Here is a 17,973-nt window from a genome sequence, read left to right as displayed (position 1 = left end):
CAGGACAGGCTTCTAAAGTACACGGAAAAACCCTGTCTCAAAAAACCAAAAAAAAAGAGTTCGAGGTAAACTTTGGCTACATAGTTCAGGCCAGCCTGGGCTACATGAGAGATGGATGGTTCAGCCAAGTACATACTGTTCCCAGAACCTGTTAGGCAGCTCACAACCTTTTGTAACTCCAGCTCCAGGGGATCCTGTAACTTCTGGCCTCTGTGGGTACATCACCCACAAACATACACCTAACTAAAATGAAAATACTAGTAATAGTAATAATGAGGAAAATGTCAAATTTATTGGTTTTAATTGATGTTTGAAGGTCCCAATGATATGGATTAAGTTTGAATGGGAATGTTTCTGCCCTCTGCTGGAAGGGTTGGGAGGGACAGGGTTGCTCGGTAGGCTGAGTGGACACAGAACCTGGAAAGGTGGGGGTGGTGGGAAGGGGCTGTATTCCCTGCTATAAATGTTCCAGGGACGTGCATTTGTGAAGAAACTTCTCAAGCAGTCCAAACTCTTCTTTTAAGGCCAGCAGAACAGCTCAAATTCCTGTGTCCAGCAGGATGCCAATGAGCAGACAGCGCCAGGGCAGCCTATAGCTGTGCAGGTCTGAGGTAGCCAGGCCCACTGGGTGGGGGCAATACCATAGGCAGTGAGTTGCTGCCTCTCTCATGCCAACATGTGTCTAGGATGGGGTACAGTTTGCCCTGGAAGTCAGCCTGGAAGGTGTAGAGTGTCCGCAGATCATCGGGATGGTCGGCATCAAAGAAAGTCAGTTCACCCTGCTCATAGTGTAAGTAGACGCCAATGCGATGGGGGTGGCCAGCCACAGGCAGTGGCAGCCGTGGGCAGCCAAAAGCCTCATACACCCGGCCCTCTTTCAGGCCAATCAGCCATACCCCGTGCTCTGGGGACTTGCTCAGCTTGCCCTTGCGGCTGGCTGTGCCCTTGATGACTCCCAGGCGCCAGTCGCTCTTGCTACCCACCACCACCTCCCAGTAGTGGCGACCCCAGGAGAAGCCCTTGCTGGCCAGGACACAGGTGCTGTAGTCGAAGCGCTCCGGCTGGCTGGCCCGTCTCTGGGCAAGGAGGCCACACTGCACCACTGTGTTGCCCTTAGAGAGCTCCAGGAGAGGGTGGGCAGTAGCTGGGTCGAGCTTGAGAGATTCTGGAGCTGGAAGAGAAAGAGACCTAGGGTTGGGTCACAGTGAAGCCACAGACCCTGCCCAAGAGGAGATGGCAAGCCTGAGTCCTCAGTAGGGGAACAACTGTGCTGACTTTGTGTCCCTGGGACCTGGAAGGGGCAGACACAGGGCTGTGTGGATAAAGTGGATAGATGAAAGAATGGACAGGATAGGTTCGGTAAGTGAGTGAGATGTACAAATGGATGGATAATGCCTGAAACACACCCGACAGGGCCACTATGGAGGAGTTCCGCTAAGGGAGAGGTGTGTGCACCTGCCTGGCTTCTGCAAGGCTATTTGCTATGCAACCGTTCCCACACACTCCTCACTACCCCATGTGACAGTTCCCACACTCTCACTACACCATGCAGGCTCCCTTTAAGTTCTCTGTATGCCTCTCGGTGCCATCAACGAAATGGAAGGATAACAAGTTGAAGCCTCACCTGGCAGAACTTTCCGGAAGAGTCTCTTCCACACAGTCAGTTTGATGTCGGCCTGGTGGAGACCCGGCTTAAAGGATATTGGACTGAATGCGCCTTCCAAAGGCCGGGCCTGCTGGACCTCTGCCCTGTGTGCATGAATCCCAATGCTGTGGGGGCTCTAGGTCAAGGCTGTCTCCCACCCTCTTTGCAGAGGCGTTCAGACCACACATTGATGACACCCCCACTCCCTCTCCTCAAGCCTCCTTCCTGGAGAACATGCCTGCTTCCTAGAACTAGGACTGTGGGGGGCTGAGGAAACCCTGAGTGAGTGTGCACTGTACAGATGAAGTCCTGAGTGACTGTGATTGTTGACATAGTCATGGCCAGGTCAAGGACCTCAATGCCTCAGACCCGTGGAATGATGCCCACATGGCAGCTCAAAACTGTCTGTAATTTCAGTTCCAGTGACGCCAATGCTCAGGGCTTTTGTGCAAAACACCCATACACATAAAATAAGAATTTAAAAAGAAAATAAGCAGAAGGTTCAGAAATTACTAAGATTTCCAGCACTAACATGGACTCACTCCTTTCTTGAGGTCCAAAGAGTATACCTCAAGAACCCTCATTCTAGGTTTGCCTGCCTGGTACATCTCCCCTTCCTCACACATAACAGTCGACTCCACAGCAACACTGAACTTTATCATACCCTGTGGTCTGAACACACCCCATTACTCCCATTTCTCAAGATGGCTTCCACTCTGCCTGCCTTCACAGTGCAAACTTCTCTGCTGTCACACCTATGTGCCTCTACCAGTCCCTGGCCATCACGGCCTCCAGGGTTTCCATAGCTTGAGGCAGTATCTGTTGCCATAGCAACCACAGGATGGGACCAGTTTTTCCTCTATCTGACTAGTCTGTGAGAAAGAACCCTGATGACAGGCACTTAATTTCTGTTATTTTCCTTGGACACATGGGGCACAGCTTGGGGTTAGCTCACACAGAGGAACCAAGGGAATTAGACACATGTGCCAGCAGACACTGGACACTGGACACTGGCTGACCTCTCCCAGCAGCTTAAGTTGAGGTTGTTACCTGGAAACCATGGAGTAGAACTTCTGGAAGAAAGAGCAGGAAAGGGTTACTACTGTGTCAAAGCTGCATTGTTAAGGAGAGACCTGGGACCACACTCTTGCCCACTGCTCACCCGGATGAACTCATGGTGACTCTCATTACCGAACTGCTCTAGCACCTGCTCAGCCTGGGCCAGTCGCTCCTGAGTACCCTGAGCCTGCTCCAGCTGCATGTCCAGGGAGGCCACCAGACCACGAGTGTGACCCTCTACCCCCTCCAGGCAGCGGGCTTTCTCTTCATCCACCAGGTGATGCAACTCCTGGAACTCTCTTCGGATCACCCAGCTGAAGACATCGGACTCATTCTAAGACAAGAAGAGCCAGTCACAGTGCAGTCACAGCTGAGCTGCTGGGCTGGTAGTGGTCTCAGCATCCCCAGTGTAAGGAGTCAGGCATTATGCTGGCCTGCCCCTGTCACCTGGCAGAATGTACTCAGGAAGTACCCTGGTCAGCCCAGAGTTTCATGATTGTGTAGTCTGCACACAGGTGCAAAGGAACCCTTTAAAAGACAGACCTCAAAAAACAAACAAAAAATAATAAAAGCTGGGTGGTGGTGGTGCACGCCTTTAATCCCAGCACTCGGGAGGCAGAGGCAGGCAGATCTCTGTGAGTTCGAGACCAGCCTGGTCTACAAGAGCTAGTTCCAGGACAGCCTCCAAAGCCACAGAGAAACCCTGTCTCCAAAAACCAAAGGAAAAAAAGAGACAGACCTCGCCCATTTACTATCTCTTTTCCCTCTCTCTTTCCTGTTGTTCCCCTGGGGCAGACAGGACTTTTCCTGTCTCCCTCTTCTCTTCTGTCCTCGCTCTGTCTCTGTGTCTCTTTACCTCTTTTCTTCCCTGACTCCTTCCCTTTCTAATAATACTTCTCACTTAAGCTCTGTCTGCCTGGCTTGTTGTCCCTACGCCTTGGTCACCCTCACCTGTCATGGAATCCTCCAAGGTCCCCCACAGGCTTTATGGTAACACCCAAGGCCTTGTTTTTCTGGCCCATTCTGAAGAAGGCTCAGCCTAGATGTCAAGTGGGTTGAGAATAGCTGGGAGTTCACAGTGTGACTGGAGAGCCCCAGATATGACCCGCTCCTACTTTTTTTGAGTACTGGGGACTGAACCAAGGGCTTCATGCATGCTAGGCAAGTACCTTACTCTGTTCCTAACCCCATAGCCCTACATGGTGTGCAAAGATGGCTGGCGATTCAACTGAGTCCTTTAGGATTTTGCTGAGTCTCAATTTGGAGTTTTACTGAATTATGTTTGGCTATTTTTACTGACTCATGATTCGATTTTTTGTTTTTGGCTGAGTCATGGCTTGATCTTTTTGTCAAGTCATGGTGTGCTTTTTGTTGAGTCAGGGTTTGCCTTGGCTGAGTTATATTTGGCTGTATTTATTATTTAGGTTTTACAAGACAGGGTTTCCCTGTATAGCCTTGGCTGTCCTAGAACTTGCTCTGTAGACCAGGCTGACCTCAAAACTCAAGAGATCCACCTGTCTCCACCTCACAAGTGCTGGGATTAAAAATGTATGCCCTACACCCCATTATTTTACCAGTTGGATTTTTGCTGAGTCATCACTGAAGCATCATTGCACTTTTTCCTGTGTCATTGAGGGTGAGCATGGTGGTGTGCACCTTTAATCCCAGCACTTGGAGGCGGGGCCAGGTTGATCTCTGTGAGTTCAAAGCTAGCCTGGTCTCCATATCGAGTTCCAGGACACCCAGGGCTACATAGAGAGACCCTGTCTCAAAAAAAAAAAAAAAAAGGAAGAGAAGGAGGAAAAGAAATGGGCATTATTGGCATTGGTTTCTAGGTCTTTTTAAAAAAATATTTATTTATTTGTATTTTATGTTCATTGGTGTTTTGTCTGTGTGAGGGTGTCAGATCTCCTGGAACAGAAGTTACAGGCAGTTGTGAACTTGGGTGCTGGGAATTGAACCTGGGTCCTCTGGAAGAACAGTCAGTGCTCTTAACTGCTAAGCCATCTCTCCAGTCCCAGTCTTTTTTTTTTTTTTTTTTTTTTAAGATTGTTTATTGGGGCTGAAGAGATGGATCACCAGTTAAAAGCACTTGTTGCTCTTGCAGAAGACCCAAGTTCAATTCCCAGTATCTACTGGCAGCTCACAACTGTCTGAAATTCTAGTCCCAGGGGGTCTAACACCCTCTTCTGGCCTCCATAGGCACTAGAAACACGCACAGTGTACATATGCACTCAGGCAAAACACTCACACATATCAAATCATCTGTTTTTTGGTTGTGAACCTAGTCTTTAACTGCTGAGCTATCCTTCCAGCCCAAAATAATCTATTTTTAGATCTATTTTATGAATGTTTTACCCGTATGCATGCATATATACCATGTGTGTTTCTGTCAGATCCCTTGGGACTAGAGTTACTGATGGTTTTTTTTTTTAATTTTTTCTTATATTTTCTTTCTTTTGTTTGTTTTTCTTTCTCTTTTGTTTGAGACAGTATTTTTGTTGTGGAATTTTATTTAAGGTGTGCTACATTTGTTTATGCTGTGAAATATTTGTTTTAATGATGCAAAGATGTGTTTTTGCATTCGTTCATGTTGCATTTGTTTAACTCCATGAAGCTGTGATTCTTTGCTTGTCTAAAACACCTGATGGAGTGGGGTGTTGGTGGCGCACGCCTTTAATCCCAGCACTTGGGAGGCAGAGGTAGGAGGATCTCTGTGAGTTGGAAGCCAGCCTGGTCTACAGAGCGAGTGCCTAGGCTCCAAAGCAATACAGAGAAACCCTGTCTCAAAAAAAACAAAAAACAAAACAAACAAAAAAACACCTGATGGTCTAATAAAGAACTGAATAGCCAATAGCAAGGCAGGAGAAAGAACAGATGGCCTGTCAGGCAGAGAGAATAAATAGGAGGAGAAATCTAGGAAGAAAGGAAGGAGCAAGAGAGAACAAGGACAAGAGGATAGTACAGGCCAGCCACCCAGTCACACAGCCAGCCACAGAGTAGGAGTGAAAATAAGATGTAGAGAAATAAGAAAAGGAAAAAGCCTAGAGGCAAAAGGTAGTCAGAATAATTTAAGAAAAACTGGCTAGAGCTGGGCAGTGGTACTTGCTTTAATCCCAGCACTCAGGAGGCAAAGGCAGGCAGATCTCTGTGAGTTCCAGGCCAGACTGGTCTACAGAGTGATTTCCAGGCTCCAAAGCTACAGAGAGAAACCCTGTCTCGAAAAACAAAACCAGGGGGAAAAAAGGAAAAGAAAGAAAGAAAAGCTGGCTAGAAATAAGCCAAGCTAAGGCTGAGCATTCATGAGTAAGAACAAAACTCTGTGTGATTTATTTGGGGGTTTGGTTCTTGGTGATAGTGGCCCACCCCCCCCAAAAAAAAGCCAAAAGAGCAAAAGAGTGAAAAACAACCACCAACAACAGATCTCTGCATAGGCTATTCTAGAGCTCTGTAGACCAGGCTGGCCTCAAACTCACAGAGATCTGCCTGGCTCTGCCTCCTGAGTGCTGGGATTAAATGTGTGCGCCACCACTCATGGCTCGATGTTATTTTTATAAAAACTATTTCCAGGACTGTTTTGTTTGCATTTACAAATGTTACATATTTGCATATTTGGGACATAATATACATGTTCTCTCTGTTTAAGCTACAGTTTCCTATGTTTTCACTGAAATATAAAGTTGTTTTTTAGGAAAATAGTATCGGTTGAGAAAAATGTGCTTAGAGAACAAAGGTTTAATGTTTTGTTAGATAATTGCTGGAGGTTTCCGCTGAGCTGCTCAGACTTAGGAAACTCGGGGAGCTGAGGGTTATTTAGAAATATGTCTGTCAGACGTTATCTCTGTGTTATCAAAGGCTAAGTTTGAAAGCACTGTTTGTTCTTAATACTGGTGTAAGTGACCTTCTGGATGCTTGACAACCATCCTGGAGGCCAACCCCAATGACAATACAGGGACTAAGACAACAACCCAGACCTCGGCCCATGTCCCCAGGTCAGCTACATGCCAGAAAGCAACAAGTGCTTCTCAAAGAGTCCTGAAGCTCTAGCAAGTCACCCATCCTCATCCTGTTAACCAGAGAGAGCTGTGGAGACCCAGAGTTTACACTCTCAAAAGTGTACATTCTGAAAACAAGGGTATCACCAGAGTGAAATGTCCTCAGCACTTAGGGTCAGCAAGACCCTAATACATCCCACAGCATAATTGGTACAGGACAGATTAAAAGAGTCAAGGGCTCCTCCACAGACCTAAAAGTGATCTTCAATTGAACTTGAGAGTAAAAATAAAGTTGGTAAATATTTGGTCACATACCTGGTCTTAAACACTCAGAAAGAAATAGCTAGAGAGCAAAATGATTTGTCATAATACAAAAGAAAAAGAACTAGCCGGGCAGTGGTGCACACCTTTAATCCCAGCACTCGGGAGGCAGAGGCAGAGGTGAGTTCCAGGCCAGCCTGGTCTACAGAGCAAGTTCCAGGACAGACTCCAAAGCTATACAGAGAAACCCTGTCTCAAAAAAAGAAAAGAAAAAGAACTAGGGTCAGGTGTGGTGACACATATCTTAGTCCCAACAATCAGGAGTCAGGCAGATCTCAATGAGCTCAAAGACAGCCAGGGATATATAGTGAGATCCTGGGTCAAAAACAAAATAAGCAAAGAAAACATTGGGGAAGGATTGGCTGTAGAAAGGGATAGTCAGGCATTACATGCCTCCCCACCCAACCCTGAGTGGGCTACAAACATGACAAGTAGGACAATGACAGTCACCTGCTGTAATGAGATTAAAGGACCCTCATGCTTTTCCTAGCTTTAAAAAAAAATAAAACAAACAAACAAAAAACTCAGCCAAGAGGTGGTGGCACATACTTTTAATCCCAGCATTTGGGAGGCAGAAGAGAGCCTTGTCTGCATGATGAGATCCATGACAGCCAGGGCCACATGGAGAAATCCGAACTCAAAAACAAAAAACAAAATAAAATCAAAAACCTCCATCATCTTCCTCCTAAGGCTGGGTGAGAGCATGGGTAACATCGCTGTCCCTTCTCTGCCACTCCTAGGTCCCAACGCCGACAGCTTTCTGTCCAGACTTTTGTTCCTTATTACAGCATGGTAGCTACCAAGGGCAAGCAGACACAGGTAGCTCCAAAGTATGAAGGAGAGGTGGGCCCAAGCTTTGGGACTTATCTCTGGGACTCCAGTCCTGCCTTATCACAGCCTCAAAGGACAATGAACAAAAGCCAACTTGGAACCAGTTCTGACAACTAGGTCCAATTCCCTTATAAGGAATGGGACTTTCCTCAGCCACCAGGGAATGTTTTGAACTTGGTTTTGTACAGAAGGCTCCCTTTTCCATGAAGGGCAAATTAGAAAAGGGCTTGTGGGGTGTTGGGGCTGGGAAGTTGTTCAGTGATTAGAACCCTGTGCTCGTCTTGATTGCACAAGGCTCCAGGTTGATATGCAGCAGGACAAAAATAAAAATAAAAGCTGGGGAAGTTTGGGTGAGGGACAGAGTTTAGCAGTAGAACAATTGTCTAAAATTCCCCCAGTGTGGGGGGTGTGGCTCAGTGGTAGAGCTCTTACTTAGAATCTCCCAGGGATGTGACTCAACAGTAGAGCAGCTACCCAGTGCCATCCTCAGCACTGCATAAACCAGGCGTGGTGGGACACACCTATGATCTCAGCACTCAGGAAGAGGAGGTAGAGGGATGAGGAGTTCGGGGTAATTCTCAGCTACATCAAGAGTTCAAGATCAGTCTGGGCTACACAAGACCCTGTCAGAAAGAGGGAATGGAGGTTGGGGAGGGGAAGGGAGTGGGAAACTGAGATCTGTAGGAAATGGGGTGCATGGATCTAGGTCCCCAGGCAGAGGGGAGGGACTTACCATAATCCGGGTCCTGTTGTTCACCAATTTGCCAATGTGCTCCTCCACTTTCCTCTGTTCCTCCTTCACCTCAGATATGCGGCCTGCGAGTTCTTCCTGCAGGTGACATGCCATGGTCCTGTGAGCAGCGGCCAATTGCTTGTCCCTCTCCTTGTGCAGTATGGGACTCTTCCCTTCCTGGGAGTTTCCCAGCAACCGTGACAGTGGAGCCAGAGAAGGAACCAGAGCTAGGTGTCCTCCATACACAGGTGAAGAGTATTTAAGGAATGTGGATGTAATGGTGCACACCTTTCACCCCAACACTCAGGAGGCTGAGGCAGGGGTTCAAGGCCAGCCTACATTACATTTAACCAGACTATGTCAGGGAGGAAAAGAGAAGGGGAAGGAGAAAGCAGAGATGAGAGAGGGAGGAGAGGTATGGGGAGAAGAAGGGGAGAGGGGAGGAAGAAGGGGAAGGGAGGCAGGGGAAGGAGAGGAAAGGGGGGAGCGAAAGGGCAATGAAGAGGGGAACAAGAAGCTGGAGAAACTTCCTAGTGGTTTGATTCTCTGCACCCATGTGGCAGCTCACAACCATCCCTAGCTCTGTCCCAGGGGACCCGGCACCCTCTTCTGACCTCCCCGGGCACCAGGCATGCACATGATACACACAAATACATTCAGGCAAGATGCTCATGCACAGAAAATAATAAAGCAAGTCTAAAAATTATTTTAAAAAAGGGAAAGAAACAAGCAAGCCCAGGTATCCAGGGGCAACTGATACTGTGTTCTTGCCCTAGACAAGCAGGTCTCAGAGCATCTCCAGGAGTCTCAGGAGGGAGCACCAACGGTCACCTCCTTAAGCAGAGAGAGCTGAGACCAGCCCTCATAGACACAGATAGCTGATGTGAAGGTGCTGGACTCTGATTCCCAGAATGCTACTGTCTACTACTGTTCCCCCTGTCCCTCCTCATGTGCCCTCTCTTTCTGTCTCCCCATACCCTGTGTGCATGTTTACACATGTGCAGATAATGCACATGTATGTGGAGGCCAAAGGTGAGCCTCAGGTGTTATTCCTCATGCACTCTCCAACTCGTATTTTGATACAGGGCCTGTCAGTGTATGAGGCTCCCCTAATTCAGCTAAGCAGGATGGTTGGCCAGGAAGCCCCAAAGATCTGCCTGTCTCTGCCTCCTCAGTGCTGGGATTACCAGCACATACTATTACACCCCGACTTTTTATGTGTCTCTAGGAATCTAACTCAATTCTTCATGCTAGCACAGCAAGCACCATACTGATTAATCTATCTCCACAGCCTTTGCCCCACTCTTTTTGTTTGTTTGTTTGTTTTTTGTTTTTTCAAGACAGGGTTTCCCTGTGGCTTTGGAGACTATCCTGGTACTAGCTCTTGTAGACCAGGCTGGTCTCGAACTCACAGAGATCCACCTGCCTCTGCCTTCCAAGTACTGGGATTAAAGGCATGTGCCACCAACGCCTGGTTGCCCCACTCTTTTTTAAAAAGGGATTTTAAAATAGATTTATTTTATTTTGAATTTTGTGAGTGTATGTGTGTGTGACTCCATATGGAGTGTTTGCATGTAAGTGTCAGTGCCCAAGGAGGCCTGAGCCATGGGATTCCCCTGCAGCCGGTGGTTGTGAGTCACCTGACAGGAGTGCTGGAACCAAACAGGTCCTCTGCAAAGAACAGTATGTGCTCATAAAACTGCTAAGACAGCTCTCCAGCCCTCTCCCCATATCCTGAGCCCTGGTCCACAGCAATGGTGTCACTCAATGTGGACTACTGAATATCTCATGCAGCCCACCTGCCTGTGATGCTGTAGGCAGTTGCATGCCCCCTCCTTCCCACCCTCAGACCTCAGGGTCTCCTCACCCTCCTTCAGACCTCAGGGTCTCCTCACCCTCCTTCAGACCTCAGGATCTCACCCTCCTTCCCACCCTCAGACCTCAGGGTCTCCTCATCTTCCTTCCAAGCATCCTGCCTCATCTGGACTTCTTTACCTGTTTCTCTTGTTGGTTCCTGGTCCCTGCAGACCCTCCTGCAGCCTTCAGCCTCGCTCTAGTCCACTCTCCAGCCAGGGAGATCTGATCACACCAGGCTTCAAACCTCCAGAGACCACCATCTTCCCGTGGCTTCTAAATAAACTCCAGGCCCCTTCCTGGCTCATGCAGCCTTCTATGATCTGGGTCCAGCTTACTTGCCTGCCTCATCTGGCTCCAAATTCTCCCTCCCTCCTTCCTTCCCTCCTTCCTTTCACTTCTCCTTTGTGTTTGTTTGAGAGAAGGTCTCTCTATAGGCCTGGCTGGCCTAGAACTCACCATGTAGACCAGGCTGGCCCCTGAACTCACAAACATCTGCCTGCCTCTGCCTCCCATGTGTCACCATGCCTGACCCTTCTTTTTTTCCCTCTTAGCACTCTCTCTCTCTCTCTCTCTCTCTCTCTCTCTCTCTCTTCCTCCCTCTTTCTCTCTCTCCTCTTTTAAAAGGGGGTTTTATGTAACTCTGCTTGGCCCAAACTTGATATATATAACCAAAGCTGACTTTGAACTTCCGGTCCTCCTGCCTCCACGTTTCCAATCCTGGGACTATAGGTATTTACCACCCTACCTGGCTCACTTTCCCTCCTGAGTTGTGGGATGGTGTGTGTGTGTGTGTGTGTGTGTGTGTGTGTGTGTGTGTGTATGATGCACACATATATGTAGGGGTGCATACCCATTTGTATACCAGTGGAACCTAGAGAAGGGTGTCAGGTGTCCAGCTCTCTGCCTTTCTGTGACGCTGAAGTCAGCTGGCAGTCAGCCAGCCCAGCCATCCTGTCTCTTTCTCCCACACTGTTGCTGTTGCAGACAAACATGGCCATATCTGGCTTTTTACACAGGTACTGGAGATGTAAATTCAGGCCCTCGTGCAACAAGTGCCCTCACCATAGTGCCATCTCCCCAGCGCTGGAATGACCACACACATGCCTCCTGCTCGTTTGTAGGTGCTGCTTTCTCTCCTCCTCTTCTCCCGGTCTTCCTTGTGATTCAGCTCTCAGGTTGGAAGTCCGCTTCCTCTAGGAAGCCTTCCCTGACTAGTGACTTTGCAGGATGCACAACCACTGTGATGGTTAATCTTAAGTCAGTTTGACCAGATTTAGAAATGATGTGGATGTGAATCTCTGGTATGTCTGTAAAGGTGTTTCTAGAGTGGTTTAATCCGGGAAGACAAACCTAACCTGAGTGTGGGTGGCACCATGCAAGGGCTGGGGTCCAGGACTGAGAAAAAAGGAGGCAGCAAGCTGAGCACCAGCATCTGTCTATCTCTGCTTCCTGATTGTGGATGCGATTGGCCACCTCCTGCTCCTCCTACCACGCCCTCCTCACCATGACGGTCTGTACCCTCAAATCATGAGCCACAATAAGCCCTTCCTTCTTTAAGTTGCTTCTTGACAGAAGCCAGTATCTCACCTGGACATCCAACACACAGAACTCATCATATACCAAGTGATGCATCTTCCAGGCCTGGTAGGACTTTCTTTTGCCTACTGCTATAGCAGATACAAACATAGTGCCTGCATGTATTAGACACCCAGTGTGTACATGTAGGTAAAAGGCACAGGCACTGCTAGTCCTGATGTTTGTTATACTTGTCTTTCCAGGTAAAAGGAACTAAAAAGAACAATAAAACTAACCTCTTTCAGTCCAGCAAAATCCAGGGCTTTGCACTTGCGAGGCAAGCTCTCTACCTCTAAGCCACACCCCAGCTCCTCACTGGGGAATTCTAGGCAGGTGCTCTACCACTGAGCCACACCCCAGCTCCTCACTGGGGGATTCTAGGCAGGTGCTCTACCACTGAGCCACACCCCAGCCCCTCACTGGGGAATTCTAGGCAAGCACTATACCACTTAGTTACATCTCTAGCCTTATATATTACATTTGAAAAATTTTTAATAATAAATGTTGATGTGTCCACTTGAGGCCCATGGGCTGAGGAATTTAATTGAAATATATATATATATATATATATATATATATATATATTTACCACTTGCCAGCTGCGGCTGTAGACCAGTGGTTCTCAAGATTCCTAATGTTGTAACCCTTTAATGCAATGCCTCACATTGTGACCACCAACCATAAAATCTTTTTGTTTTGCTCCTTCATAACTGTAATTTTGCTGCTTTTATGAATCATAATGTAAATACCTGATATGCAGGATTTCTGGTATGTGACCCCTGTGAAAATGCTAGTTAACCCTAAAGGGCTGTGACCCACAGGATGAAAACCACTGCTCTAGACCCTGAAGCACAGCAGGGAGCAAAGGCCCTCCCCTCCTGCTTGTGAACAGATAAACTTAGGAGCTTTTTATTTTCTTTCAAAGCTTTTTCCTTTTATTTATTTATTTTTTTGAGACATGGTTTCTCTGTGTAGCTTTGTAGACCAGGCTGGCCTCGAACTCACAGAGATTCACCTGCCTCTGCCTCCGGAGTGCTGGGATTAAAGGCGTGCATCACCACAACCTGTCGATTTAGGAGTTCTTAAGATGCCAGGCCAATGATTTGATCCTGGTTCCTACATGGTGGAATAAGAGAACTGATTCCTGGAAGATGTTCTCTGGCCTCCGTACATATGCACACACAGAAATGAAAAAAAAAAAACTGTAAAAAGAAAAAAATGGTGGTGCATGCCTATTAATCTCAGCTCTGTGAAGAATGAGACAAGATTTACAGTTGAAGGCCAATCTGGGCTGCATAGTGAATTCAAGGTCAGCCTGAGCTACCATATAGTAAAACCTTGCCTCAGATAAACTACCCCACTGAATTAAAGGATACCTGGTGATGCTGCTTTCGAGGTAGAGTGCTGCTGCTTAAGCTATAAACCAAGCCTTGAGTTTTGTCTCTAGCACAGCAAGCAAAACAAAATAAAACAAGCCAGAGATGCAAAGAAAAAGGAGGGGAAAGGTCTGTCAAGAGGCTCCCCTCATTCCTGCAGCTGCGATCCCCAGCGCCTGGTATAAGCTGCTCAAAACTAGGGAATGGGGCCCCACATGAAAGGTGAGAACTGACTTCCACAAGTTGTCCTTTGACTCCCACAAGCATACACCATGGTATACACAAGTGCACACAATCGGTCAGTAAACAAATAGACGTTAAAAACCAATGGATGGATGCATGTTTGTATATGGAAGACTTATGCTCCCAAAATGGAGTTGGGGGAGGGGTGGAGTGCAGCCGGCTTCTTCCACCCAGTAGAGGCACAAGAGAGAGCTCAGGAGAGCTGCCCCTTGCTCCTCTCCTCCCTCTAGTGGCCTCCCCTCCCCTCGCACCTTCATGCGGCTGTAGACAGTGGAGACTGGTGTGACTCGGTGGTGTTGGTGGGAGCCCAGCAGGCCACAGAGACCACAGATGAACTCCTGGTCTTTCTCACAAAAGAGGCTGAGAGGGTTTCGGTGGTGCACGCAGACGGTGGGCTCTGTGTCCCCAGGGAGCCTCAGGGCATCGATCACCCTTGCCAAAGAGACATTAGGCAGGGAGCTGCTGCAGTCTACTGACTGACGACACACAGGACAACGCAGCTCTGAGTCCAGGTGTTGGGACAAGGAGTCCAGGCAGCCTTTGCAGTAGGAGTGGCCGCACTGTAGCATCAGAGGCTCCTTGAAGACCTCCAGGCAAATGGGACACTGCAGCTGGTCATGTAGCTCCGGCACAGTCACCCGCCAAGCCATGCACACAGCTCAGCTGCAACACAGGCGGTCGTTGGTATTCCATCCTGCCACTCCCGTCCCTTGTTTTTTTTTTTTTTTTTGTCCCCAACCCAAGAAATGCTGGAAGTTTAGGGAGACAGATGCCAGCCCTGTGTTCTGACCTCAACCTACTATGACCTTTACCCATCTGGAAAACAAGGACTTAAATGGAAAAAAAAAAATGGTCACTATGGGTCTAGATAGATCCACAGCTCAACTGGGAGTGTAACTCAGAGAGGTATAGCCACTTTCCCAGCATAATGCAGTCCTGAGTTCAGTCTCCAGCACCACAAATGTCACATGGAGATATGACACCCCCCCCCAAACTCCCCCAGCACTGGGGATTGAACCCAGGGCCCTGCACATACTAGGCAAGCAGTCCACTGATAAACCCTCAGCCTTCCTTTCTCTTTTTTCTTTATATTTTGAGACCAGGTTTCATTAAATTGTCCTAGAGGTTCCAGAGCCCCAGCTCCCTCCAAGGGTTCTACTTAAGGACTCTCTCTCTCTCTCTCTCTCTCTCTCTCTCTCTCTCTCTCTCTCTCCTCTCATATTTCCAGACAGGGTTTCTCTGTGTAGACCTGACTGTCCTGGAACTCACTCTGTAGACCAGGTTGGTTTGGAACTCAGAGATCTACCTGCCTCTGCCTCCTGAGTGCCCAGATTAAAGGTGTGTGCCATCACTGTCTGGCCCATCGAGGCAATCTGAAAGCAAGATTATTATTTTTCTTTAGCGACAAGGCTCCTGTAAGTGGCGATAGCTTTGAGCTCTGTATGTAGCCATGGATGAAACTAAACTCCCAACCCTCCTCCTCCACCTGAGTGTAGAGCACTAGGAATACTGACTGGGATTACAGGTATGCCCCCATTATAGCCAGGGCTGGGTACAGAACCTGTCAGTACCTATTTACTAGCTATATCCCCAGCACCAAGGGCCAAGTCCCTTGTCCTAGAGCAACACTGTCCACAGAGAGGCTGATATGGGGAGCCTTTAGCACTTATCTCCTAGCTGCTCCCCTATGACCATGCTGGCAACCTCGCCCCACCCCCATTACTGCATTACCTGGTCTCTTGTGGTCCACCAGGCCTCCCACTAGGGTCTCAAACCAGCAGCTCTCTGGTCACTCAGGCTTTTTCTTCCTCCCAGAATGGTTCAGCTGACATGCAGACCTGTGGTACCCAGCTGGATACAGATTCCACTGTCTGCTGTCCACCCTTTCTCTCCCCTCCCCTTTCCCAGAAACACCTGTGTCCCCAAGGTCATCCAGAATCAGGTGGAAAGTAGGTCATACCACGAGACTGAGGCGGCAGCCTCTACTGGGTCCCTTATGATAACCTATATGGGCAGATAGTGGCCTTGGCCAGGATGGGGAAAGGGCAAGGCACGTACGCCCTCCATACTTACAAACTCCAAACCAAAGCAGGTGTGTGCTATAACAAGCAGCTTTCTGAATACCCCCAACCCAGACTTTTATTTATTCATATTTTCTCTTGTTTTGTAGGTTTGGGTAAGGTAGGTGTATGTGTGTGTGTGTTCATGTGTGTATGCAAAACAATGATAAAACACGTTGCTTATTCTTGTTATGTCAAGTTTGTGAGACCCCAAAAAGACCACCAAGGAGCCGACTCACTGATGCAAACGCACAAGGTTTAATATTAAGTTACAAGCCTCTGCAGGGACTCTGTCCCTCAAATTGGCACAGCAGCTGCAGGAAAAAGGGTGACTGCCCTCAATTGTCAAGTGTTTTTAAAGGAAAAAGACCACAAGCAGGGTGGTATGTGCCTTGGCTGTTCAGGATTGGGTAAGAGTAGGTGACCTTTGGATTCACTGACGTGGAGGCTATGGGAGCTTCAAAATTGTTGCTAACAGTTGCCCACAAGAACAGCTGTGACGGAGTTGTTATTTATCAAAATTTGTCATTGCCTGACCATCCGTATGGGGTCATTTTGACTGGGATGGGCACACCTTGTGCCACGCAGGGAATTTCTCAAGGTGGCTTTTTTGAAGATGGAGCTAACGCCATCCTCTCCAGTTTACCTTGACTTTTTTTGTTTAACATGAACAGATCTTAACCACACAGTGTGATGGAGTGATGTGTATCTTACTTGCTTATGTTCACTCTCAAGGTCAAGTTGTAAACTGGACAGGGTGGTGAACACCTGTAATCCCAGAACTTGGGAAGTGCTGATGGGAGGCCAGAAGTTCAAGTTCATTTTCAGCTACACAACAAGTTCAAAGCCATCTTGGGCCTTCTGCGATGATCTCAAAAGCAAAGCAAAAGATCAAGTTGTAGAGCATTACCAATGCCAGTCCCTTGTCTCCTACCAGGCCAGGCTCCCAATCAAGATGGTGACTATCCTGGGAGCGGACAAAATCCTGGGCCAGGTAAGGGTAGGAAATGGGACGCTAGCAGTCTTTATTATTTTACTTAACACTTACTGCTTGCAGGCACATGGGGAGGGCAGAGGATAACTTGCAATAGTCCATTCTCTCCTTCCACCTGTGGATCCTGGTTGTCAGGGTTGGTGGCAAGCACTATAGACACACTTGGCCATCTTGCCTGGCCTTGTTTGTTTCATGCCAACCAGAATCTAGAGCATGCTGCAAGCACACTCTACCACTGAATTCCATCTTTAGCCAGTCCATGGGGTCTGTTTGTGAAACTGATGTGAAAACAGTCACACTCATTGTACTATTTGACATCAGACTCCTTTCCATAAATGTTATTTCTAAATTATGAACTTTTAAAATCTGAAATTTCAGCCAGGCGGTGGTGGCAGCACTTGGGAGGCAGAGGCAGGTGGGTCTCTGTGAATTCTAGGCCAGCTTGGTCTACAGAGATCTAGGACAGCCAACGCTACACAGAGAAACCTTGTCCTCTCCCCCTCCAAAAAATAATAAAAATAAAATAAAATTTGAAATCTTGGAGCAAGCTGTGGTGGCACACAGCTTGACTCCCAGGACTCGGGAGGCAGAAGCAGGCAGATCTCTTTGAGTTTGAGGCCAGCCTGGTCTACAGAGTGAGTTCCAGGACAGCCAGGGCTAATACTCAGAGAAACCCTGTCTCAAAAAACAAAAAGAAAAAAAGAAAAGAAAAGAAAAAGTCAGGTTTCGGGTTGAGGGCATAGCTCAGCAGCAGCAGAGCCCGCCGAGACTCCTCAGTGAAGGGCTGGGTCGTCTACACAGAGCCCCCCGTTTGGAGGCTGCAGACGCTATTGAGGGTCAGATCACTTGTCTAATCTTGACTACATCCAATCCTCAGCATCACACAAAAATAGTTCTTGAACATCTATCCATTCAGCCCTGAGATTAGAAGCAGGTGTGGCTCTCAGTCGCTAATTTCGTGGCCAGCAGAGACCTAAAAAAAGGCCTTCCGGCCTTCCGGCTGCGGGCGGCAGGCGCAACCCTTCAGGTTCCCCATCATGCTTTGCGTCCTATGTCACGTGTGCAGTGCACGCCGGAGGCGCCTCCGCGCATGCGCACGGCCTGGGCCACGTGTATTTCTCGTGCGCAGCACACGCCCGCGCCTCAAACCCAGGCGTTGCTTCCTGGGAGGCGTTTGGCGACGGTTGAGCGGCAAGATGAGCGTCTTCTCGCGCCTCAGGAACGGAATCCCGCCGTCGCGCGACGACTGCCAGGTACGGAGCGGGGGTCGGGGAACCTGGTAGC

The 17,973-nt window shown here is 48.3% G+C and overlaps 2 protein-coding genes across 3 annotated transcripts in view; one reads left to right on the top strand and one right to left on the bottom strand.

Moving 5' to 3' along the window:
• Nucleotides 1-512: 512 nt before the first annotated feature.
• On the bottom strand, nucleotides 513-14,285 carry Trim50 (tripartite motif containing 50). 2 transcript variants are annotated; one of them, XM_027416176.2, is made up of 6 exons: nucleotides 13,887-14,285; nucleotides 8,585-8,680; nucleotides 2,808-3,038; nucleotides 2,696-2,718; nucleotides 1,625-1,749; nucleotides 513-1,171 (listed from the first exon to the last, which is right to left on the bottom strand). In XM_027416176.2, the coding sequence occupies exons 1-6, from the start codon at nucleotides 14,283-14,285 to the stop codon at nucleotides 591-593; spliced, it is 1,455 nt and encodes a 484-aa protein (XP_027271977.1). In that variant the 3' UTR covers nucleotides 513-590. The 2 variants fall into 2 exon arrangements, with proteins under 2 accessions (XP_027271977.1, XP_027271978.1); XM_027416177.2 differs by having other exon boundaries at nucleotides 2,696-2,715.
• Nucleotides 14,286-17,837: 3,552 nt separating this feature from the next.
• The window catches only part of Fkbp6 (FKBP prolyl isomerase 6), a 28,694-nt gene continuing 28,558 nt past the window's right edge, over nucleotides 17,838-17,973 (top strand). The window contains exon 1 of the mRNA XM_027416282.2: nucleotides 17,838-17,942. Within this exon, the coding sequence (XP_027272083.1) occupies nucleotides 17,886-17,942 (57 nt within the window). The 5' untranslated portion in view covers nucleotides 17,838-17,885. The remainder of the gene's footprint in view (nucleotides 17,943-17,973) is intronic.

The sequence above is a fragment of the Cricetulus griseus genome, chromosome 4, assembly GCF_003668045.3.
Source record: "Cricetulus griseus strain 17A/GY chromosome 4, alternate assembly CriGri-PICRH-1.0, whole genome shotgun sequence".
NCBI lineage: Eukaryota > Metazoa > Chordata > Mammalia > Rodentia > Cricetidae > Cricetulus > Cricetulus griseus.
This window is presented reverse-complemented; position numbering and strand designations above follow the sequence as displayed.